General features: G+C 46.8%; 1 protein-coding gene across 1 annotated transcript in view; it reads right to left on the bottom strand.

Moving 5' to 3' along the window:
* The window catches only part of SLC12A3 (solute carrier family 12 member 3), a 1,234,282-nt gene that overhangs the window by 275,688 nt on the left and 932,763 nt on the right, over nt 1–25,831 (bottom strand). Inside the window, 2 exon segments of the mRNA XM_030203718.1 lie at nt 11,620–11,721; nt 20,304–20,387. Coding sequence (XP_030059578.1) covers nt 11,620–11,721; nt 20,304–20,387 — 186 coding nt within the window.

The following is a 25,831-nucleotide window of genomic DNA, read 5'->3' as shown; positions in this document are numbered from 1 at the left end:
AGTATTTTTGGATAGCGTGAACAGTCGCTTCACATCCACCCGATCCATTCCACTCATTATTTTATACACTTCTATCATATCTCCCCTCAGCTGTCTCTTCTCCAAGCTGAAAAGCCCTAGCCTTCTCAGCCTCTCTTCATAGGAAAGTCCTTGATGTCAGAAGAAGGCGGAATACTGAGCGAAGGGAAGGCTAGACACATCGTGAGCGCCGCCTCCTTCACTGACGCTGCGCTGCCAGTCGGAGGTAAATTTAAAAGGAAAAAAAAAGGAAAAGGATCTTGCGGGAGAGAAGAGGGCAGGCAGTTGGGCAATGGGAGCGGGAGGGCGAGGTAAGCATGGTGCGGCAGCGCCTCCCAGAGGACGGCGCCCCCCTGCCGTGCTTACCCCACTTACCGTGTTGGCATGGCCCTGCTTTCCACCTTGGCAGTCAGAAGTAGGCATGCGTTGAAAACTGAGCATGCACAGATGCCGGTATCATGGAGAATAGCATTTTTGTTACCATTAGGGTGAAGTATTCAGCTGGCAGAGCTTGAGATCCCCACCAGCTACCGTTAAACGTGTGCTACTGTTGGGTGGGCCCCGGCTAGGGTTACCATATGGCTCCAGAAAAAGGAGGACGGATTGAGCCAGCCGGGTTTTACTTCCATTGCTTTCAATGGAAGTAATTGAGCCAGCCGGGTTTTACTTCCATTGCTTTCAATGGAAAGCAATGGAAGTAAAACCCGGCTGGCTCAATCCGTCCTCCTTTTTCTGGAGCCATATGGTAACCCTAGCCCCAGCCCACCCAGGCCCACCTGTGGCTACGCCACTGTGCTGATCGGATCTGTGGCCAAGATGACTGAACGTGGTCCCATGTCTGGTGTTGTCCTACAAGATACACCTGGCTTCCTGATTACCCAATCTCAGATTGTTACACAGAAAGGTTTTGTTTCCCTTGACCCAATGCACGTTTTTCTGAAGCACTTTAATCAGAGTATTCTTAATAGGTCCCCTTCTACCCAAACCTGGTTGTCCAACTACATGCAATATGCCACTGCTCAGGTTAAGAACATTTTGAGTCAGTTGGAGAAAGTGATGGTTCAACCCTTACAACCCCAGAATTCTAGATCTAAAAATTTTATGTCTTGCTGTTGGTGGTATTATTTTTTCTGTCCTTGGGTCACTTTTTGGATCATCCATGTCTATTGCTAATGCAGTCTCTGTACGCCAGCTGCGCTCTACTGTAAAAGCTTTTGAAGCAGATTTGAAAAATATTAAAGCACAATTATATTCCCAACAAAACCAACTTATTGCCCAAGGTAAAACCATTGCAGATACCAGTGGCGTAGCCAGACATGACATTTTGGGTGGACCCAGAGCTAATATGGGTGGGCACTATATATATAGGTATGAGTAGTATTTCTTGGGATAATACTAAATAATAACCTCCCTCTAGCTCAGCATCAGCCCTGCCCTTCCCTCCACTCTCCATCTCTCCCTCTAGTCCAGCATCAGCCCTTCCTTACCTCCACATCCTTCCCTCTAGCCCGGGATCAGCTCTGCCCATTCCTAACCCCCACATCCCTCCTTTTAGCTTGGCATCAGCCTTGCCCTTCACAATCCTCCATCCCCCATCCCCACCCAGGTGCCCAACAAAAGGGGTTTGGTTTTTTTTGCCTGAGCACTGCAGAGCCCACCCCCACCCAGAAGCCCACTACCATTTTATAATATATATAGTTTTAACTGGGCACTGCAGAGAAAGTTTCCTGCCCCCAAAGAGGCACTGATCAGTGTGTGCACATGGTGCAGTGCTGGAGAGGACCAAGCAGGCTCCTATCAGTGCCCGTTGGCCACTGCAGTGGCTGCTGTTTCCTGGCATCTGGGGCTGGATGAGTGCCCAGATTTCCCCACCGCCTGATGGAGCTCCCGAGTTCTAACTCCCTGACTCTGCAGATTTCTCCAGGGCTCACTGATGTCTGGTGCTGTGGCAGGACGCCCAAGCCAGCCGGACCATTGTGCGCGGGCCATGAGGGCAGACATTAGTGAACAGAAGCAGAGGCAAGAACAGAAGCTGCAGGGAATAGAGGCACATAGCGTGCCCCCCTCCCCCGATGCCAGACCGTTGTGCGCGGGCTGTAGGGCAGGCATCACTGAGCAGAAGAGCAGCAGCTGCCAGGAACAAAGGCAGACTGTGGAAACACCAGAGCAGAGGCGTGTGTGCGCATCCCCCTCTCCAAACCCAGACCGTTGTTGTATGTGCGCAAGGGGGGGAGGCATAAGTGAGCAGAGGCAAGAGCAGCAGCCGCGCCAGCACCAGAGGCAGACAATGGGAACACCAAAGGCTGCAGCAGTGGTGCGTGCCCACTACTCCCTGATGCTGGACCATTGTGTGCGGAGGTGGGGGAGGAGGCATCACTGAGCAGAGGAAAAATAAATTAATGGAGCAGAGCAAACACGGAGGCACCCATCCCCCCCAATGCTCGACTCCCGAGCAACAGCTGCAGCAAACAAGGCAGGCAGGAGCATGGGCATAGTCTGACTGTTTTATTTGGGGGAGCAAAGGATGGGGCAGAGCATATTAGCATATCCATTTGCATATATATATATATATATATATATTCAAATGAATATGCTAATATGGAGATATGGAGGAAGGAATGAAGGGAAAAAGAGCTGGCTTTTTGGGGGAATAACCATAATGAATATGTATGAGATATCAAGCCAGCTCTTTCTCCCTTCCTTCCTTCCTCCATATCTCCTTCTTACCCAGCACTCCCTCTTCCTCTCCAGTAGTATTTCCCCACCCCCTTTCCCATACTATGCCAGTGTTGACCTTAGAAATGCATAGGCTCTATATGTAGATCCTTCAAGAGGTAGTGTGTGTCATGATTTCTGATGTTTTGGTGCCACCTCAATAAGGCCAACACACAATCTCTCCACTGCAAAACGCTACAAACAAACTTGTGCAAAAACACACTCATATCCTTACTAAACCATAACAGCACTAATTCCAAGGACAGGACAAGCTACAACCTTATGTGTGAAAAGGCAAACTGTAATTACACCAGGCTCTAAAACACCAATACACTACCTCGTGAAAAAAAAAGCAAAACAAAAAGGGCTGCAAATACTACACGCTAGCAGAATACTGCACCTTGATCACACATGAAAAACACATGACACAACAGACATGACACAAGGAACTAGAAATCAAAAAATATGAAGGCAAAATACTGAACTGGAAAGTTAACTCAAGAAGTCAGACTCAGCATGCAGCAATACCAGAAAAATTGCAACTTACATGCAAAATATCACAGATGCACATTTCAAAAAGCTGACATATTCCAATTAATAAATTCTGAATAAAATACTTTTTTCTACCTTTGTTGTCTGATCATCTTTGCTCCCAGTGTCTTCTGTTTTATGCACTGTCTTCTTTCCATTTGATATTATTTCTCTGACCATGTCCGCCATCCTCCTGTGTCCTTATGCGTCCTGTCTACCATCTGTAGCCCTGTCCCTATCCTTCCTCGAGTTTCAGTATCTGCCCTCAATGTGTTCCAAACCAGCCCTTAAACTCAGCAGTTTCCCCTCCATCCATATCTAGCATTTCTCCTCACTCCCCTCCATCCATGTGCATCTACTTTCCTCCCCTCCATCCATGTCCAGCATTTCTCCTCTCCCTTCCCCTCCATCCATGTGCATCTCCTTCCTTTGTCTTTGCTTCCCTCCATCCTTGTCCAACATTTCTCCTCTCTTCCCTGCCCTCCATCCATGTGCATCTGCTCCCTGACTTCTCTCCCCTCCCTCCATCCATCCATCCAGCAACTCTCCATTCTCCCCTGCCCTCTCCTCCATCCACCCATATCCAGCAAATGTCCTCTGTCCCCTGCCCCCTCCATTCATCCAACCATGTTCAGCAATTCTCCTCTATCCCCTGCCCTCCCCTCCATCCATCCATCCATGTCCAGCAACTCTCCATTCTCTCCTGCCCTCCCCTCCATTCATCCATCCATATCCAGCAAATTTCCTCTCTCCTGCTCTCTCCTCCATCCATTCATCCATATCCAGCAAATTTACTCTCTCCTGCCCTCTCCTCCATCCATCCATCCATATCCAGCAAATTTCCTCTCTCCTGCCCTCTCCTCCATCCATCCATCCATATCCAGCAAATTTCCTCTCTCCCCTTTCCCCTCCATCTATGCATGCCCAGCAATTCTCCTCCTTCCCCTGCCCTCTGCTCCATGTCCAGTAACTCTCCATTCTCCCCTGCCTTCTCCTCCATCCATCTCCAGCAAATTTCTTCTCTCCCCTGGCCCCTCCATCAATTCCTGTTGTCCAGCAATTCTCCTCTCTCCCCTTCCCATCCTGTTTCTATCCATCCCCTTCCCCATTCTATCCAGCCTCTATCCCCCCTCTCCCCCTTCGCAGCATCTCCCATCTGTCTCTGTCTCAATAAAGAACGACAACGTGGATGCAGCTTGCAGCAGCTCATAGGTTTGCTTGCTGTGTTTTGAGTGAACGGCGACGGCTGCGCAGGGGAGTGGAAACAGAGATTTACGAAATGGCTTCCTTCCTTACAGTGGACTAGAATAGATAGGCTGCTGGCTTACTTCCACTCCACTCCCGAAGTTGCAGAGGCAAACGGGCGGGCGTAAAAGCAGCAAGCAGCCAGGCTCGTCGACTCCGTCCTTCCTTCGCTTCCTGCCCTCTCTGCGTCTGTCACGTTCTCAAAACTGGAAACTAGGTTGTGAGCCCTTGGGCCCCTGCCAAGGAGCGGCAGTGGCAGGCAAAACCACCCCACACCGGAGACTAGGCAAATCTCAGGCAAGCAGTTAGGCTTCACCTGCACTTGGCCACTTTTCACCCAGAGCTGAGCTCTGGGCTTCAGGTGGCCGGCAGGACTTGCTGGACAGGGCAGGACTGGATAACAGCAAGGCAGCACAGGGACCGAGGGTCAGAGGGGAAAGGGAGGAACATGGGCAGCAAGGCAGGAGACTGGGCAAGGAAGGGAAAGCTAAAGGGCAGAACAGAAAGCTACAGAACAACCAATAAACAGGGAACAAACACTGACTAACAAGACACAGAACTAAGAGCTGCAAGCAGCCCCCAAAGCCAGAACACAGACAAACAGAAGCTAAACACAGAATCACACACAAGAAACCAGGCAAGGAAAGCAAGCGAACCTAAACTAAACACAGACTAACTAGAAACAGGAAAGAATCTCAGGCAAACAACTGGACTAGCAGAAGTGCAACAAGCATCAACATACCAGGGCCTTAGACGCAATGCAAAGGCAAAGGCAGAGAGGTTCCAAATGGCTAATAAGCCCAGCAGGCAGCTGAGACTCAGGTGCAACAATCACCAGGCAACTAAGGGTCGGGCAGCCTGGAAGATCCAGACTGGACTGAGCTGAATCTGGAACGGGTGACAGCGCACCGACAATCTAATACAGCCAGCACACAGAGACAGAACTAACTCACAAAGAACAGACAGAAGCCAGCTCAGAAGCTGACCACAGGAAATAAGGTGAGTCTGAGAGGGGTCACGGCCACAGACGTGACAGCGTCCCGCCTTCCTCTGATGTCATTTCCTTTCAGGCGGGCGGGATGCTGAGAGGGCAGGAAGCGAAGGAAGGACGGAGTTGATGAGCCTGGCTGCTTGCTGCTTTTACGTCCGCCCGTTCACCGCTGCGGGTAAGAAGACTAACGATTCAGAGTAAAGCACCTGCAATCAACTGAAAAGATTAATCCGGAGCAGCTACAAGAGGCTCGGAGGCTCTAACGATGACTTTAGCACTGGTAAAAACAAAAATAACACCAGACGTGCGATTGGCTCACAGACTAGGACTGGGTGGGCCTGAGCCAAGAATGGGTGGGCCTGGGCCTACCCAGGCCCACCCGTAGATACGCCTCTGGCAGATACAGTTATCCTTGTCAACTTGCACTCTCACAAAATTGATGCTGATTTGTTTGTTATTAAAGGTGTGATGAATGATGACCGTACTTTTGTACAACCTGTGATAGACATTATTCAGGATTTGTTTAAGGAATTGGATACTAGCGTGTCAGTAATCTTACACAAGGTCATATACAGTACTTACCTATTTGGTTCCCTCTGATGTTATCCATGATGCTTTTTCTAAAATTACCCATATGCCAATTGAACCCTTTCAGATTCAGATTGCTTTTCATTTAGTTACTGCAATTCCATTATTTTTGGATCTGGAGCATATGGAAATTGCCTTTGTCCTGAAATTACCTTTTATTTTACTCAAGAATGTGTACCAGCAGAAACAAGTTTTAAACGTGGGTACTTGGCATGACAATTTGCACCTTCATGTTGAGACTCCTGAGTATGTTGCTTACCAACAAGGCAATCCTCATTATCTAGTCCCTAATTTAGAACTTTGTCAAAAAACCAAGGATATTCATTGGTTATGCCCTGGAAAACCCTTTTTGAAAGATACTACTGAAACTCTTTGTGGGTTGTCCACTGAGAATGTTCAAGTTACCATGACTAAGTATGATGATTTTTTAGATACTACTGTGGCTGTTGTCAATACTATGTGGTTAATTAGTACACCCTGTACTGAACTCACTGTCACTTTGTAAAAAACATGATGTTATTAATTGTTTTTCTCTCCCTTGCAACGTCTGTTTAATAGCTGATCCCAAGAATTCAGTTATTAATGTGGGTGGAGTTTCTCTGTTTTATCATGGCACAGATCTAGTTGTTACTGACATTGAAGTTCTAGATGTGTTTTGTGGCCATCCTATTGACTTTGATGCGGACATTATGCCATTTTTACAGTTTAAAGACTCTCATACAATTGCACTGGCTGTCAACCACAATTCACTTAAAGTTGCTGACTACAAACAGCATTCCTCATCTGATGTTCCAGTTGGCGACTTTAACACCCTTGTTGTCATTGAGCCTGCAAAAAGGTGGGATAATGTGGGGTACAAATGCAATAAATAAATAATAATAATAATAATCCCACTTTTCACCATCTTGTAGACCATCATGTTCCTGATTACTGCTCTTTTGGTGCGGGAAGTTCTCAGTCTGTGCCACATCATTCGCAAGAGTTCTACTCCTGTGACCATGAGATTGCAAGTTTTTGTGGAGACCAACCATGAGTAATTCTCCACTCAGCTGTCTCTGGAGCATATACAAGCCTGATCCATCCTTTTATAAGTAATATGGATTCTCAGCCTGTGACCTGAATACATCTGTAATTATTAGAAACCAGCTTTTCTACAAAGGAGCATTACTACTGGGCATACCAAAATGACTTCATCCAAGGACACATTGTTTGCTACAAACTAGCCCCAGTTATCTTCTGGGAAGAGCGGAAGAGAGTAATTCACAGGGACAGATGGCTCCAGGAGAATGAGAATTGACAGGGAGGTTTGCTTGCCATCTGATAACAGTTACTTTGCTATAACAAAGCCACTCTTCACAATCATGAATTCTGCTGGACAGAATTACACCGTTGTGATTGGTCCATAGGCATCATCTGACCCAGAAAGATTGGAAATATTGGACTGAAGAGGAGAAAGGAGAAGTCCAGAAGACTTGTTGGTGGCTAGATGGCTCTGAGATGAGCGAGAAACTGATTTTCTAAACATACCTTTTAACAAACTGACAAGGTTAGCTCAGCTACAACACTAGGACTACCTGAAAGACTATGATCAGTACAGAGTAAAGACCTTGGACTTTATTCTGGGACTGAGATAAGACTCGCTTTGACTCTCAACAATGGAATCCGATTCTTCATCCATTGGAAGTCTGCAATGTGGACTGCAGCGAGATAACAGGGTTTACTATCTATGGTTCAGGGTTTAGTTAGTCCACGGTTTTATCTGTGACAGATTGGTTTTTCAGGACTGGTGGTCAGTGAATCATTAGCTGCTAAGTGTATTTTACACCAAGACGTATTAGTTGTGTAAGTTCTCATAATAGGATATTAGTGGTGTGATCAGTTGTATTATTACTTATCCATATAGTTTTGGCTAATCATATATATTGTAAGATGGAAGAGGCTATCCTACCCGGGTTAGGCCCCTAGAGGGCGTTGTGGCCCTAAAATGTCCAGGGAGTAGGGCTGGTGAGTTGCTGAAGGGAGCCAGAAAGGGGAGGTATAGCTGGAGGTCGCTAGGACCTGGGGCGAGTCCTGGAGGATAGCTGGAGGTCGCTAGGACCTGGGGCGAGTCCTGGAGGATAGCTGGAGGTCGCTAGGACCGGGGAGAGTCCTGGAGGTGGAAACAGGTGCAGCAGGTTATGGGCTGGGTCCTGTTTGGCCATTAACGACTTAAGACCCCACCTGAGTTGTGAGGGAGAGAGAGAGAGCTGGCAGCTGAAGAAGGGGCTGGTAACTGAAGCAGAGGGATCCCCATGAGAAGTACTGGCTGTGCCCTTTGGACTGGTGGTAGAACTGTGTGTTCCCAAGAAGGAAGCTGGCTGGGGTAAGAAGGCCCTAGAGTATCAAGAATAAGAACTATGTGTTCAAGGAGGTACTGTGTGTCCCAGAGGAAAAGCCTGTGTGTCTAGAACAGTGAAGAGGGACTGTGTGTCCAAGATGAAGAGACTGTGTGTCTAGAGCTGTGTGCTACAAGGAGGGACTGTGTGTCCAGGGACTGAGTTAGTACTGAGCCCAAATGCCTGTGTGAGAGGGCTCAGGGGGAAGAAATCTATGGATATTGAACTGTGCAAGAAGAAATGTTTAAAATGGAAGATTGCACTGAGTAGGAAGAAATGAAATGGTTAAGCTGGAAGATCTGTTTAAGCTTGTGAAAGTGTTTTAAGCTAAAAGAAGTGTGCCCCAGAGGCTGGAATAAAGATGTGTATGAATATAGCCTGATTGGTGAGACCTGACTATGTTTGCCTTTTGAGAAGCAGGTCACCCTGAGCAGAAAAGGGTAGTAGATTAATTAACATAAAATCTGCATATTGAGAACCAGCTCACCCTGAGTGAAAGAGGGACCTGGGATCCTGAGGTGGGAGCTTCATCATCACAATAGCCTCATCATTTTTCACAATATATATATATCTACCGATAGATAGATAGATAGATAGATAGATAGATAGATAGATAGATAGATAGATAGATAGATAGATAGATAGATAGATCTTGGTGATAATCTGTTTTTGCAATACAAGCTTATTTTTGTACTTTCCTTTGCATTTGCTACATATTTTTTTATTTTCTAATAAATAATAATATATCTTCTCTGTGACATTATTCCTTTCATTAGTTAACAGATAAGGGCCACTTAGGTACTATCATATCCCTGAGTAAACGAGTTCAGTATAATTACTTTTGTGTGTGATTATCTGATATAAAAGTACCCATAAAATACAGAGTGTCTCGTGGATTCAAAAGGCCCTGTTTACTAAGCTGCACTGTAGGCACATTAACTTTTTAGCTTGCGCTGATCGAGACACTCATTATATTTATATGGTGTCTCTAGCATTAGCACACACTGATTAGAATTTAGGTGCACAAGTTGCTAAGTGTATTTTGTAACGATATGCGCCGAACTACTAATGTGCACAGACAAAAAAGGGTATGGTTATGGGCAGGAGAATGGGTGTTTTGTGGGCTTTCCAAAATTTACACACCTAGTTATAGAATATGGCCTAGTATAGAATACGATTAGTCGGCACCGATTTCAGTGCCAATTTTTTAGGCGCCATATATAGAATTTATTTATTTATTCAGAACATTTATACCCCGCTTTATACCACTGAAAGCAGCCTCAAAGCGGCTTACAAAGAACTGAAGAAACAATTACAATGTCAGTAGAGAAAAAGGCACAGAGGAAGAAGGGAGGGGAAGAAACAGAAAAAATAGAGATAAAGATGGTCCGCAAATATGATGACTGCAGGCGTTAGGCTGAATCTCTCAGTCTGCCTGTACAAACTCCGACGATGAGAAGGCCATGACTCTTCGAGTGAGTGACGAGAGCTGCTGAGTCAAAACAGCAGGCTGCAGAAGGAGAAGGCGAAAGTTGCTCATCAACCGACCACACCAGCTCCCCAGACGTCGGACACAGCAACCTGGAGACGCAGGTCCAAAAGGCCCAACGGCCCAGCCGCAGTGATCAACGATCGAAGAGCGGATCAACGGATCACACCTCAAAGAAGGCAGGGCCCAGGATGCCAACGGGCCCAACAACAACATCGCCCATGTTGCCTGGAGCAGAGGGTGCCGTCTCCCCACAGCAACCAGCAAGGCAAGCCGGGACAGCCCCCGTTGAACAGCTGGTGTGAGGGATGCCAGCGATCCCCGGCTGAGTCGATGCAGAGAAGGTGGAGCTTCACAACAGTAAATGAGCAGGCACACACCACACGCTCCTCCTCTCCAAGCACCCCCCGTCAGTGCCCCGACTCACAGGAAGGAGGAGGAGAGAAGAGCCGCTCAGCTAAGCGACAGCTACGGAGTGGGAACGATTCAGAATCTCCCCCCTTTGTGTGTGTGTATTTTTCTAGATTTGCTATTAACATTGTTAACTCTAGAGGGAAGTGCATTTCAATTATTCTCTCTAAGTAAGTGTTATATCTGGTTCTCTCATTCATCATCTCACTACTACACAGTATGATCAACACCGTTATAAATCATTATACCTTACTTAGCATTATACCAATTTTAGTTCACTTGTATACCATTAAGTTCAAACTGTCATAACTGTTCTAAGTTTGGTAGTTTTAAAATTCTGTTCATCTTATGCATGAAATAAATTTATCCTTGTTTATAGATATTATTTATTGATTGTGTTATGATTTAAATCCTTATGATTTGGTTTTTAATTTTATTTATGTCTGCCCAACAGTTATTAGCCCCTGAAGCAGCCTTATAGGCAAAATGTGGCCATGTTGGGCATTGTTATTTAAGATTTTCTGCTTCAATTAACTGTATATTACCTTTCTATTTGGTTTATGTGGTCTGCTCTATATCCCTGCTACCTCAGCCTTTGCAGATCCCTGCCTCCCATTGTTTTGCTAAATGCTAGTGTGTAAATACGTGCATATCATACACAGTGTGTATTTTACAGGTAGGCATAAACATACACAGAATCTGGGTGGAGAATGGATGAGACTTACACACTTCAGCTCTATGGTTCGTACAATTGCTAATGCCTACATTATAGGCATGTATGTAAACTGTTAAGCCAATATTCTATAAAGGAAAGTAGGTGCCTACTTTTCTTTATAGAATACACACACTGTTACGGAAATACTCTCCCCACCCCCATATGTATAGCTGCTGCAGTAACTACATTCTATGTATATTCAGTGCCACTGTCTATCTGCATATTGGTGCTAATTATTCATATTTTTAAATTCTATTGCTAGCATTTACAAAAAAGGTGATCACCACTGAATATTGACCCAAAAGGCTCTAGTCAAGAAACTTGTGAAAAAAGTAAGGAAAGTGACTTCAACGTTATCTATATTGCATTTTCCCTAAAATAATTTTCTTTCTTGTTCAAACGATTTTCCATAACCTTACTACCATACTGAGAAAACTCTTCAGACCACAAGTTGCTAGGTTCTTTTCAAATGGCCTTGGAGGACAGAGAATTCAGACTAACTGAATGTTCATTTCTGTATATATTGTCACCAGCAAAATACCTCCATCATCAAAGAGCCAGTAAACATCAACTGTCTTTTTGCCTTGGTCAGTCTGGAAAATAGTAACTGTTTGGTGTTCAGCTATGAGGGCATCAGGATCCACTATGGAAATAAGACAAGAAAACCACAGTAAAAGACTGAGCAACAGTGCTAAAAATTTATCCTCTCCTCTTCATCATTTGACATTGGTTCAGAAGATATACATGTACAGCTTACAGAATAACAATGACATATTCTTTATATATTCCATTAAAAATACATCAATACAATTCTTGACCTCATCAAAATTCATAATACATCAGACTTGTGAGTTCTTGTGCCAGATGGAGCACTGCTGAGCACGATGATACGCCCTCGGACTCCGCTTGGCGGCTGAGCAACCCCGAGGTTCACCTGTGGTGACCGCTGTTCCCCGGAGGTTGAGCCCCCAAGTGCGGGTGGCCGGCAGGACTTGCGCGGGAAGTTGAGGAGAGGGGCGCTAGGAAAACAGCCGGAGGGGAACAGAAAGGGATGGTCCAGGTACAGGCAATGTCCAACAGGCAGGCAGCAGGCAAGAGTAATCCAAGTACCAGCAGAGTCAGTAGGCAGGCAGCAGACACAAGAGTAATCCAGGTACCAGCAGAGTCAGTAGGCAGGAAGCAGACACAAGAGTAATCCAGGTACTGCAGAGTCAGTAGGCAGGCAGCAGACACAAGAGTAATCCAGGTACAGCAGAGTCAGTAGGCAGGCAGCAGACACAACAGTAATCCAGGTACAGCAGAGTCAGTAGGCAGGCAGCAGACACAAGAGTAATCCAGGTACAGACAAGGTTCAAGAGGCAGGAAGCGGGCAAGAGTAATCCAAGTACAAGCAGAGTCAGTCACCAGTAATACAAGCAGGAACGCAGTGAAAAGGAATGCTTACCAAATAGAAGCTGAAGCAACAAGACAGTGGGAAAGCCCTCTAGAAATAGTGCAGGCGTCTGACATCACCAGGACACAGCTGAGGAAGGAGAGCTGTCATGGGTTAGAAAGGCAGTGAGGAAATAACATCAGACGTCCGTCCGCAGGGAGGACCAATCCCCGCGGAGCAGGGAGGCGGGTCGATGGCCCAGAGCAGCCTTGAGGATTCCCCGGAGGTGCACGGGTCTGGAAGAATACGCCGGGCGACGTGGATGGCCCAGGCACACGCATCGTGTGGGGAGAGCAGAACCGCTACAGAGTGTCGAATCCACTATGGCGGCGGGCATCCCTGCGCTGCTGGAGAGCCCCGTTGATAAAGAGGTAAGGGGCGTGATGGTACCCTCCCCGGAAGGTCCCCTCTCCGTCTTGGTCTGGGTTTGGATGGGTAGCAGGTATGCAATTCCTGGACTAGTTCCGGTGCATGAACATTGCTAGCAGGCTCCCAAGAATTATCTTCGGGACCAAAATGTTTCCACAATAGCAAGTAGAAGAGTCGTCCCCTTTGGTGTTTGGAGTCCAGAATCTCCTCTACCTCGAATTCCGGGTCCGGTTCGGTCTCAGGAACGGCGATCTTCCATGGCTCAGAGTGCCACTTCGAGGACAAAACTGGTTTCAGTAAGGACACATGGAAAGCGTTGTGGACCTTGAGATTAACGGGCAATCTGAGACGATAGGAGACTGCCCCCACTCAGGATAGTATTGAGAAAGGTCCAATGTACCGAGGAGCAAACTTGAAAGAGGGTAAACGGAGCCTCAAGTACTTGGTACTAAGCCAAACCTTCTGCCCGAGTTGAAAGATCGGCACAGCTTGTCTTCTTCGGTCTGCGAAAAGCTTGTACTTGGCCGCGGCTTGCTGAAGATGATGCCCGGATATCCATGAGGGTTTGTTGGAGCTGAGGCGAGGTTTGGTCCAGAGGGATCGGAAGGGGTAGTCGGGTGTGGCATTTATAAACTGTAAAAAATGGTGATGTTCGAGAAGCGGAGGCTGTTATAATAAGCAAATTCCGCCCAGGGGAGCAATGTGGACCAATCATCCTGTTGATTATTGGTATACATATGCAGAAAGGTCTTGAGTGTCTGACTGACCCGCTCTACCATCCCATAAGTCTAAGGGTGATACGCGGATGAAAAATGAGTGGTGATGCCAAAAGCAGAGCACAGCGTTCTCCAGAATCTGGACGTAAATTGAGATCCTCGGTCACTTATGACCCGCAGGGATAGACCATGCAACCAGAACACATGCTGGATGAAATTCCTGGCGAGAGTAGCGGCTGATGGGAGAGATTTCATGGGTACGAAGTGAGCCATCCGGGAGAATCGATCTACTACTACCCAAATGACCGTGTGACCCTGGGAGGGAGGTAAGGCGGTAACAAAGTCCATGGATATTTCTTGCCAAGGAGGCAACGGAACTGGTAACAGCTGTAAAAATCTCCACGGCTTGCCAGGAGAGGATTTGTTTTGGGCACAAACGGGGCAGGTGGAGACAAAATGCAAAACATCCTGAGCCATGCGTGGCCACCAATAATACGGGGAGATCAAATGAAAGGTCTTGCGAAACCCAGAGTGTCCAGCAAACGTAGAAGAGTGTCCCCATTTGAGAACCTTTTTTCTGGACTGAGGTGGAACAGAGGTCTTCAGAGTGGCTGAAGTTACAGTGGCGGAGGCGATACAGGCAGGGTTTAACATAGGATAGAGGGCACTTCGGGGATATTAAAGGCCCTGGAAAGTGCACCTGCTTGAACATTCTTCTTGGCAGGACAGAATATCAAACAGAAATTAAAACTGGCAAAGAAAAGAGACCAACGTGCCTGTCGCGGGTTTAGTCTTTTAGCGTCCTGGAGGTAGAGGAGGTTTTTGTGGTCGGTGATCACAATGATGGGGTGTAAGGCCCCCTCCAGAAGGTATTGCCACTCCTGGAGAGCCAATTTAAGGGCCAACAACTCCTGGTCCCCAATGGTGTAGTTACGTTCTGCTGGCGAGAATTTCTTGGAGAAAAAAACAGGGATGATGCCTGCCGGAGTCTGCGGCTTGGGACAGAACTGCCCCTGCCCCCAGCGACGAGGCACCCACTTCTAAAATGAATGGTTGTGTTATATCCGGCCCTTGAAGCACCGGAGCAGACAAAAAGGCTTGCTTTAATGGAGAGAAGGCTTCTTGGGCCTCGGGAGACCAGTTCTTCATATCAGACCCTTTCTTTCTTTTATTTATTTATAATTTGAATATTGATTTACAAAGACAAAATCTTTGAGGAAATATTACAGAGCATAAGATACACAATTATTTTCACCTAATTCTAAAAAAATATATAACAGATTAAATTCTTTGCTCTAATTAGTCCACAAAAAAAGAAAAAGAGGAAAATCCATGATGCCCTAATAACTACTAAGAGGAGTTAGTAATAGTCAAAAAAATAATACAATAGGAAATGTTTAGCTTCTTTTTTTTCCCCTTTTTTTCATAAAGCCCGTAACCTATGAGGTTTGTTCCGGTTGCCTCCGGGCCTGTATAAAATCTAAACGTTGCGCTACCTCATAGAAAATATATTTCTTGTCTCTATATAATACCAAACACTTGCATAGGAAACATAATTGAAATTTTGCCTGCAATGAAATTACATCTTGTCTCAATTCCAGAAACCTTTTTCTATGATTTTGTGTCCACTTAGATACATCAGGGAGGATAAATATTCTCTCTCCCAAAAGGTCTATTTTAGTTCTCTGGAAATAAAGTTTTAATAAAGCATCCTTATCTTGAAGAAATACAAATTTTACTATCAACGTAGATCACCTTTTTTCTTCTTCCTTGGATTGTTCAAGAAAAGTAGTTAAGTCCAGATCCTCTGTTTGATTTTTTGTTCGATCTCCTGAAGTTGCTTTAGTTTTTACAGGCAAATAGTATATTTTATGGACGGGAGGATACATTTGTTCGGAGTATTTGAACTCCTCTTTTAGAAATTTAAAAAAACATCTCCTTTGGTGAAATTAAGTCATTCAAGGGAAAGTTCAAAAGTCTTAAATTTTGATTCCGCATAGAGTTTTCTAAATTTTCAATTTTTCGCGCTATTATCAGTTTCTCTCCCACTACTTGAGTCTGGACTTCATTTATTTTCTTCAATTGTCCCTCTATTTTCAATTGCTTATTTGAAATAGTTTCTAAGCCAGAATTCAAAGATTTCACTTGAGCCGCATTATTTAGAGACACAGAAATAAAGGATAAACAGACCTTGTGAACACTTTCCAGAGCCGACCAAATAGTCTCCAGTGAAATTTCGGCAGGTTTTACCAGAGGTTGTGTCCCCGTGAGTAGCAAAGTTGTTTCAGCCTGTAGAACATTAAGTTCCCTCGAGGGAGCCTTCTCTGTCGCTCGAAAATGCTGGGAATCCTCCGCTACACCCCGTGCCTCGTTGGACGCCATCGGAGTTTGCCCCTCCTTCGGAGAACCCGGAATCACCCTCTCCAGCACAAAACTTCCGGAAGGTCGCGGGAGTGGAGGAGTAGACGGGCCAGCGGGGCTGAGTGATAATTCACCCTCCAGGCCGGTGTTCTCCCCAACACCAGCAGCGGATACACCCCTAGGAGTAGAAGCCATGAACGTCGAAATTGATATTTGACGGAGAGAGGGTATTTCGACCGAGGGAGGAGGAGGTCCCCTCGGTTTCCCCTTTCTCTTTGGCATTCTGCAAACAAAGAGGTAAAGTTTAACTCAATAGAATGAAGAACTTTTAAACTTGTTTGGGGAGCTGTAATTACGACGTCCTATTCAGCGGCCATCCACATCAGCCCCTTTCTTAGTAAGTGCGGTGATGAGGGAATAATGCTGGATGAACTGTCGGTAGTAACTGGCAAAGCTCAGAAAGCATTGCAAAACCTGGAGACCCTGAGGCATGGGCCACTCTTGGATGGCTTGGAGTTTAGTGGGGTCCATCTGGAGCCCCTCTGAAGAAATGATATATCCCAGAAATTAAATTAACTGTTGGTGAAATGAGCATTTCTCTAATTTAGCGAAGAGGCGATGATCCTGGAGGCGTTGGAGAACGGTGCGTACACGATGGGGATGATCTTTAACAGAAGCAGAGAACACCAGAATGTCATCCAGATAAACAATAACCGAAGAGTACAGGAGATCCTGAAAAATGAAATTAATGAATTCCTGGAAGACTGCAGGAGTGTTGCAGAGGCCAAAAGGCATAACAAGATATTCAAAATGTCCCTCATGGGTACTGAAAGCAGTCTTCCACTTGTCTCCATGGCAGATTCGGACCAAGTTATAGGCACCTTGAAGATCCAGCTTGGTAAAAATTGAAGCTCCCTGCAGACAGTCAAATAGCTCCGGAATAAGAGGGAGCGGGTACCGGTTTTTGATGGTAATTTCATTAAGGCCCCGGTAGTCTAAACAGGGTTGTAGCAAGCCATCCTTCTTAGTTACAAAGAAAAACCCGGCCCCCGCCGGAGAGGAAGAAGGTCTGATGAAGCCCTTTTGGAGGTTCTCGGATGTATTTCCACATGGCCTTAGATTCCTCCCGGGAGAGGGTATAAAGTCGGTGGTGTCTTACCTGGGAGTAATTCAATAGGGCAGTCAAATGGACGATGAGGGGGAAGAGATTCAGCCTCTTGGGCATTAAAGACGTCCTGGAAGTCTTGGTACTCCACTAGAAGACAAGCCCCAGAGGGGCAGAGGACCCCGGGAGAGGCAGAAATAGTTTTTGTTGGAGGGTCTACTGGCGTAAGACAAGAAGCAAAACACTGGGAACCCCATTTGCCCATGTCACCTGTGGTCCAGTTGATACTGGGCGTGTGCTGTCGCAACCAGGGCAGGCCCAGAATGACAGGATGGATGGCCCGGGGAAGAACCAAGAGTTGGATCTCCTCTTGGTGTAGGATTCCGACTTGCATCTGTAATGGTTACATGACCTGGGTAATGGAGTGGGGTAGAGTTAATCCCTGGATGGAGGTCACCTGTAGCGTGGGTTTACAAGGAATCAAAGGAGTCCCTAGTTGGGCGAGGAGGCTGGCGTCAATAAAATTCCCTCCGGCCCCTGAATCAATCAGGGCTATAGTGCTAACACAAAGTTCCTTCCATTATAGAAAAATAGGAATGGAGACCAGATTATCTGGAAAGGGTGAGGATCGACCCAGAGCCACCCCTTTCAAAGGCCCTGGGTCTGCGCATTTCCCAGCTTACTTGGGCAAAATTTCATGAAGTGACCAGCCTGTCCACAATACAGACAGAGTCGATTGTTCCGATGGTGAGTCTTCTCCTGCTCAGAGAGACGATGTCGACTGATAACCATCAGCTCTTCAGAACCTCCAGAAGAGGAGCCAACCGCTCCTTTAGGGGAAGTAGGGCATGACATCCGAGGAGAAGGCCTCTGAGGAGGGCGCTGAGCAGAACGTTCCTGTGACCTCTCTTGGAACTGGATGTTGATATGGACACAGAGGGTAATGAGGGCGTCCAAAGAGGTCGGAAATGCCCGGCCTGCCAACTCATCCTTAATTCGGTCATTTAACTCTTGCCAAAAAATGGCCCTGAGGGCCTCTTGGTTCCATCTCAACTCGGCGGCTAGGGTTCAAAAGCGTACCGCATAGGCCCCTACAGAACTGTTGCCTTGTTGAATCCGTAAAAGTTCTCTGGTTACTGAGGAGGGACACCCCGGCATGTCGAAAACTAACCTAAAATGACAAAGAAAATCCCCCAGGTCAGTGAGTAGTGGATCTCGCTGCTCCCAGAGAGGAGAGGCCCAAGCCAGGGCGGGGCCAGAGAACAGGGAAATTATATAGGTAATCTTGAGTTTGTCAGAGGAAAAGGCACTGGGCTGCATCTCAAAGAACATAAGGCACTGGTTAAGGAACCCCCGACAAGCAGAGGGAGTACCATCAAACCGAGGAGGCTCCGGAAGACACAACCCAGGAGTAGGAAAAACGGACCCAGAGGAGGCAGCAGATGGTTGGCGCTGAGGTTGGAGAGTGGACATCTGGGAACACACATCCTGTAAGACTCCAGACAGTTGGTTTAGCTGGGCCTGTTATTGCTGGAGAACCTGGGCCAGGTCCAACAGTTCGGGTTTGTCCGGAGAACTCATGGCTTCGGCTTACAGTCAGACTTGTGAGTTATTGTGCCACGTGGAGCACTGCTGAGCGCGATGACATGCCCCCGGACTCTGCTTGGCGGCTGAGCAACCCCGAGGTTCAACTGTGGTGAGCGCCATTCCCCGGAGGTTGAGCCCCCAGGTGCGGGCGGCTGGCAGGACTTGCGCGGGAAGTCAAGTGGGGTGCTAGGAAACCAGCCAGAGGGGAACAGAAAGGGATGGTCCAGGTACAGGCAAGGTCCAACAGGCAGGCAGCAGGCAAGAGTAATCCAAGTAGCAGCAGAGTCAGTAGGCAGGCAGCAGACACAAGAGTAATCCAGGTACCACAGAGTCAGTAGGCAGGCAGCAGACACAAGAGTAATCCAGGTACAGCAGAGTCAGTAGGCAGGCAGCAGACACAAGAGTAATCCAGGTACAGCAGAGTCAGTAGGCAGGCAGCAGACACAAGAGTAATCCAGGTACCGCAGAGTCAGTAGGCAGGCAGCAGACACAAGAGTAATCCAGGTACCGCAGAGTCAGTAGGCAGGCAGCAGACACAAGAGTAATCCAGGTACCGCAGAGTCAGTAGGCAGGAAGCAGACACAAGAGTAATCCAGGTACAGCAGAGTCAGTAGGCAGGCAGCAGACACAAGAGTAATCCAGGTACAGCAGAGTCAGTAGGCAGGCAGCAGACACAAGAGTAATCCAGGTACAGCAGAGTCAGTAGGCAGGCAGCAGACACAAGAGTAATCCAGGTACAGCAGAGTCAGTAGGCAGGCAGCAGACACAAGAGTAATCCAGGTACAGACAAAGTTCAAGAGGCAGGCAGCAGGCAAGAGTAATCCAGGTACAGACAAAGTTCAAGAGGCAGGCAGCAGGCAAGAGTAATTGAAGTACAAGCAGAGTCAGTCACCAGTAATACAAGCAGGAATGCAGTGAAAAGGAATGCTTACCAAGTAGAAGACGAAGCAACAAGACAGTGGGAAAGCCCTCTAGAAATAGTGCAGGCGTCTGACGTCCCCAGGACACAGCTGAGGAAGGAGAACTGTCGTGGGTTAGAAAGGCAGTGAGGAAATAACATCAGACGTCCGTCCGCGGGGAGGACCAATCCCCGCGGAACAGGAAGGTGGGTCGACGGCCCCGAGCAGCCTTGGGGATTCCCCAGAAGTGCGCGGGTCTGGAAGAACACACCGGGTGACGTGGATGGCCCGGGCACGCGCATCGTGCGGGAAGCGCAGCACCGCCCCGGAGTGTCGAATCCACTATGATGGCGGGCGTCCCCGCGCTGCCAGAGAGCCCCGCTGATAAAGAGGTAAGGGGCGTGAAGCCCTATGGTCTGGATAGGATCTCAAGAACTCTGGCTATAAACATAAAGGTGTCCATTTTGCAAAAGAATGTAGGATGATGTTGTTCTGTTACCATACAAAACCTCTAACAACCTCTTTATAATTAGAATAAGCCAATAAAGGATGGAGTTTTTTTTTTTAAATACAGAAATATAAGATTGCTTAGGGAGGAAAATTTTTCGTTTGAAAATGCTTGACTAGATTACTGAAATACTAGCACTGTGTGTCCCTCAGTCTAAGTTTCAGGGATACTCGTACTTAAAACCCACATATTAAAAGAAAACATGAGCTCCTACTAGACTGACTCTTGTCCAAAAGCCGGTAACTTACATGTGCTATTTGTGGTAGGCGCTATTCCATTAGCTTCACTTTCTTTCACTATAGGATCTTCTGCTTGCTGGAACACTGGATTAACTAAAAATAAAGACAAACATATTTAAGAGCATAAGAAGTGCCATGCTGAGTCAGAAACATGGCTATCAAGCCCAGCATCCTTTCTCTGACAGTGGCCAGTCTGGGACAAGGATAGCCTATTCCATGTTGCTCACTCCCAGAAGTAGCAGGTGGAGACACCTAAGGCTATCCAGCCAAATAATGGTTAATTCACCTGTACTCTAGAAACTTGTCAAAATGTTTTCTAAACTCAGCTATACTATCTGCCTTGATCACATTGGGCGCAATTCTATAAATGGGTACCTCCATTTATGCTCCTGATGCTGCATAGTGAGATCCTATTCTATAACTGCATCTGGGTGTGCAGATTCCACTATAGAATACTATCGGTGTGCCTAACACGTACATACCCACAGTTACAGCAGTTATAGACCTGGCATAACTGGTCAAGTAAACGTGCCAAGGAAGTGTGTATCTTACTGTAAATACATAAATGGGAACCCTGCCTATGCTTCACACATGTGCATGCCCCTCTTTGTATTTAGACGCTATTCCCTGGATTCTATATAGTGTGCCTAGAGATCTGCGCCCAAATCCAAGCATATTCTATAAAAACGCACATAACTTATTTGGGTTAACAAGCTAATTGGCGCTGATTACAGCTCTTAACAAGCAATAATAAACATTAATTGGTGATAATTAGAATTTATGTGCACAATTTGCTAAGTGCATTCTGTAATGCAGTGCGCCTAACTTCTAATGTGTGCAGGCAAAAAGGGGCGTGGTTATGGGCAGTGAAATGGGCATTTTGTGGGTGTTCTGAAATTTACATGCGTAGTTATACAATATAGCCCAGTGTGCCTAAATCTATGTGCCAGGATTTACACCACGTTTTTGTTGGTGTAAATGGAGGCACATAGTTTAGGCATTGAGATATGAACAAAGCATATTCTATATACCACTCCTAAATCTAGGCACTGTTATAGTATATGTTTAGTCGGCACTGGTTTCTGCGCCAATTTTTTAGGTGCCATATATAGAATCTCCCCCTATATCACTTACATGTGCTGTTACAGAATAATGCTTAGGTGCCCTGCTGGCACTTTCGCTTGTAAGTGTATATTTATTTGTGCAAGTGCTAGTATTCTACACATTAATGAACACAAGGGGCATGTAAATGCAGGCACTCAATTACAGAATTGCCCTTATTGTTAAGCAGAACATTCTATTGCTTCTGCATGTAAAGGAAAATATAAATATTTTAAAGTGTTCATTGTAGACTTGCTACTAGATAGCTTCATGGAGTGTCTGATAATCCTAGTACTATTGGAAAGAGTAAATTACCATTTCCTATTAACTTTTAAGAGCAGTGTGTTTAATATGAAAGACTACTATTTACTGGTTAATAATGCATGGGTCATCATAAGTCATAAGCATCGCCATGCTGGGACAGACCAAGGGTCCTTTGAGCCCAGCACCCTGTCACCAACAGCGGCCAAAAGAACAAGCAATTTGACCCACCCATCCTAGAAATAGTGTATTATTCCCTCGTCCATTCAATAACATTCTATGGCCTTTTCCAGCAGGAAGCCGTCCAACCTTTTTTTTGAAGTCCGCTAACCGCCTTAACCACTTTTTCTGGCAGCGAATTCCAGAGTTTAACTACATGTTGAGTGAAGAAAAATTTCCTCCGATTCGTTTTAAATTTACCACACTGCAGCTTCATCCAGGGGTGTAGCTACGGGTGGGCCTGGGTGGGCCCAGGCCCACCCAATTTCAGCTCTGGCCCGCCCACCCACTTTTCCTCCAGGCCCACGCCAGCCCCAGCTCCCATTGCCGGCCACTGCTGCTTTTCCTGTTGAGCAGCAGGGCCGGCGCTACAAAAAGAAGAAGCGCTCAGCTGACTGAGCTGAGCGCCGCCGCCAACGCTAACGACGAGAAAAAATGTAAAAAAAAAAAAAAAAAGCGCGGCACCGCAGGCAGCCTTGAAGCATTGGCTGCTGGCTCTGCAGGCTCCTCCCGTCTCTTACGTCACTGCCCCTGGAGCGAAGCAGGGACAGTGACGTAAGAGACGGGAGGAGCCTGCAGAGCCAGCAGCCAATGCTTTGAGGCTGCCTGCGGTGCCGCGCTTTTTTTTTTACATTTTTTCTCGTCGTTAGCGTTGGTGGTGGCGCTCAGCTCAATCAGCTGAGTGCTTCTTCTTTTTGTAGCTGGGGCTGGCGGGCCTGAATCGGGAGAGGGAAAACGGATGGCAGGATGGGGACTGGGGAGAGAAAGAGATAGGAGAATGGCAGAGAAAGGGAAAACGGAAGGATGGGAAGAGAAAGAGGGAAAACAGACGGAAAGATGGCAGAGAAAGAGGGAAAACAGATGGAAAGATGGCAGAGAAAGAGGGAAAACGGAAGGATCGGGAGAGAAAGAGGGAAAACAGACGGAAGGATGGCAGAGAAAGAGGGAAAACAGATGGAAGGATGGCAGAGAAAGAGGGAAAACGGAAGGATCGGGAGAGAAAGAGGGAAAACAGACGGAAGGATGGCAGAGAAAGAGGGAAAACAGATGGAAGGATGGGGAGAGAAAGAGGGAAAGCAGACGGAAGGATGGCAGAGAAAGAGGGAAAACCGACGGAAGGATGGGGAGAGAAAGAGGGAAAGCAGACGGAAGGATGGCAGAGAAAGAGGGAAAGCAGACGGAAGGATGGGGAGAGAAAGAGGGAAAGCAGACGGAAGGATGGCAGAGAAAGAGGGAAAACAGACGGAAGGATGGGGAGAGAAAGAGGGAAAGCAGACGGAAGGATGGCAGAGAAAGAGGGAAAACAGACGGAAGGATGGGGAGAGAAAGAGGGAAAGCAGACGGAAGGATGGGGAGAGAAAGAGGGAAAACAGATGGAAGGATGGCAGAGAAAGAGGGAAAATGGATGGAAGGATGGCAGAGAAAGAGGAAAAACGGATGGAAGGATGGCAGAGAAAGAGGAAAATCGGATGGATGGGGAGAGAGACAATGGATGGAAGGATGGGGAGAGAAAGAGGGGAGATGGATGAAAGGATGCAGAGAGAAAGGGGAGAAACTGGAAGGATGTGGAGAGAGAAGGGACACTGAACAGAAAAGGGTAGAGAGATAGACACTGGTTAGAAGGAGGGAAAGAGAGACATTAGATGGAAGGATCAGGAGAGAGGGTAGATGGGTGGAAGGATGGGGAGAGAAAGAGGGAAGACGCTGGATGGAAGTGTAGGGAGAAAGAGGTGACACTGGATGGAAGGATTCAGAAAGAAAGAGGGGAGACTATTGGAAGGATGGGGAGAGAGAGGGGAGACACTGGAAGGATGGGGAGAGAAAGAGGAGAGCTGCTGCATGGAAAAGGGGAGTAGTGAAAGATTGGAGAATAAGAGGAAGGGGCATGGGGAGAACAAGGGTGAGAAAAAGATGAAAAGCCATAAGTAGATGAAGGAAATTAAAGAATGGATAGTAAGAATGAATTAAATCTGGACACAGAGAGAGGCAGAAAAATATTGACGAAAACAAAGAAAAAGGAGAGAAAATGACAAATGGCCAGGAAACCCTGGCAGAAGAGTTAAGCGAAAACGAAGGAAAGCAGAATCTAGAGACTGGGAGCAACACAATGAGAAAAAGTAAATGACCATACAACAAAGGTAAAGAAAATAATTTTATTTTAGGATAAAGTAATATGGTGTTAATAAAGTTTCAGAGACCAATACTTCCTTCCTTAGGTCAGGAGAGGATACCGTAACAGCATTATACTGACCTGAGGCAGGAGGTTTTGGCCTCTGAAAGCTCACTGAAAAGGATGTTAGGCTATTAAATAAATTGTCTGAAATCTGATGCACTGAAAAGCAGCACTTTACCCTGTGTGACAAATGTATCTGAGTGTGACTACATTTTGCTGGGGGAGGGGGGTAGAGAGAAAATTTTGTGCCCACCCACTTTGGGTTCAGGCCCACCCAAAATTGGCAGTCTGGCTACGCCACTGCTTTCCTCTTCGAGGACACTACCAAAACCCTTACCCACACTCTTATCACCTCTCGCCTAGACTACTGCAATTTGCTTCTCGCCGGTCTCCCACTCAGCCATCTATCTCCTCTTCAATCTGTCCAAAACTCTGCTGCGCGTCTTATATTCTGCCAGAGTCGCTATGCTCACGTTAGCCCTCTCCTCAAGTCGCTTCACTGGCTCCCTATCCGCTTCCGCATACGGTTCAAAGTTAAACTTCTCCTTTTGACCTACAAGTGCATCCACTCCGCAGCTCCTCAGTACCTTTCTGCTCTCATCTCTCCCTACACTCCTCCCTGTGAACTCCGTTCGCTGTGTAAATGTCTCCTGTCGTCCCCCTTCTCCCCCACTGCTAGCTCCCGGCTCCGTTCCTTCTATCTCGCTGCTCCCTATGCCTGGAATAGACTCCCTGAGCCAGTATGTCAGGCTCAATCTCTGGCTGTCTTCAAGTCTAGGCTTAAAGCCCACCTCTTTGCTACTGCTTTCGACTCCTAACCATGACTCTCTTACTCAACAGCCTCACTTATCACCCCTACCACTGCAATTTCCCCACCCCTAGCTGTCTGTTCGTCTGTCCAATTTAGATTGTAAGCTCTGTTGAGCAGGGACTGTCTTTTCATGTTAATTTGTACAGCGCTGCGTAAGTCTAGTAGCGCTACAGAAATGTTTAATAGTAGTAGTAGTAGTAGTACTTGGCAGTCTGCGCTGAAAAATGAGCATGCTCAGGTGCCCGTATCATGGAGAGTAGAGTTTTCATTACCATAACATAGTAACATAGTAGATGACGGCAGAAAAAGACCTGCACGGTCCATCTAGTCTGCCCACGATAAACTCATATGTGTATACCTTACCTTGATTTGTACCTGTCTTTTTCAGGGCACAGACCGTATAAGTCTGTCCAGCAGTATTTCCCGCCTCCCAACCACTAGTCCCGCCTCCCATCACCGGCTCCGGCACAGACCCCGTATAAGTCTGCTCTCTCCCATCCTAGCCTCTCAACCACCAGCCCCTCTTCCCCCCGCCACCCAATTTCAGCGAAGCTTCTGTGGATCCATTCCTTCTGCACAGGATTCCTTTATGCCTATCCCACGCATGTTTGAATTCCGTTACCGTTTTCATCTCCACCACCTCCCGCGGGAGGGCATTCCAAGCGTTCACCACCCTCTCTGTGAAGAAATACTTCCTGACATCTTTCCTGAGTCTGCCCCCCTTCAATCTCATTTCATGTCCTCTCGTTCTACCGCCTTCCCATCTCCGGAAAAGATTCGTTTGCGGATTAATACCTTTCAAATATTTGAACGTCTGTATCATATCACCCCTGTTCCTCTTTTCCTCCAGAGTATACATGTTCAGGTCAGCAAGTATCTCTTCATACGTCTTGGAACGCAACTCCCATATCATCCTCGTAGCTTTTCTTTGCACCGCTTCCATTTTGTTTAACATCCTTCGCAAGGTACGGC

This window comes from Microcaecilia unicolor, chromosome 5, assembly GCF_901765095.1.
Source record: "Microcaecilia unicolor chromosome 5, aMicUni1.1, whole genome shotgun sequence".
Lineage (NCBI taxonomy): Eukaryota > Metazoa > Chordata > Amphibia > Gymnophiona > Siphonopidae > Microcaecilia > Microcaecilia unicolor.
Note: the sequence above shows the minus strand (reverse complement) of the source record. Positions and strands in the feature narration are given on the sequence as shown.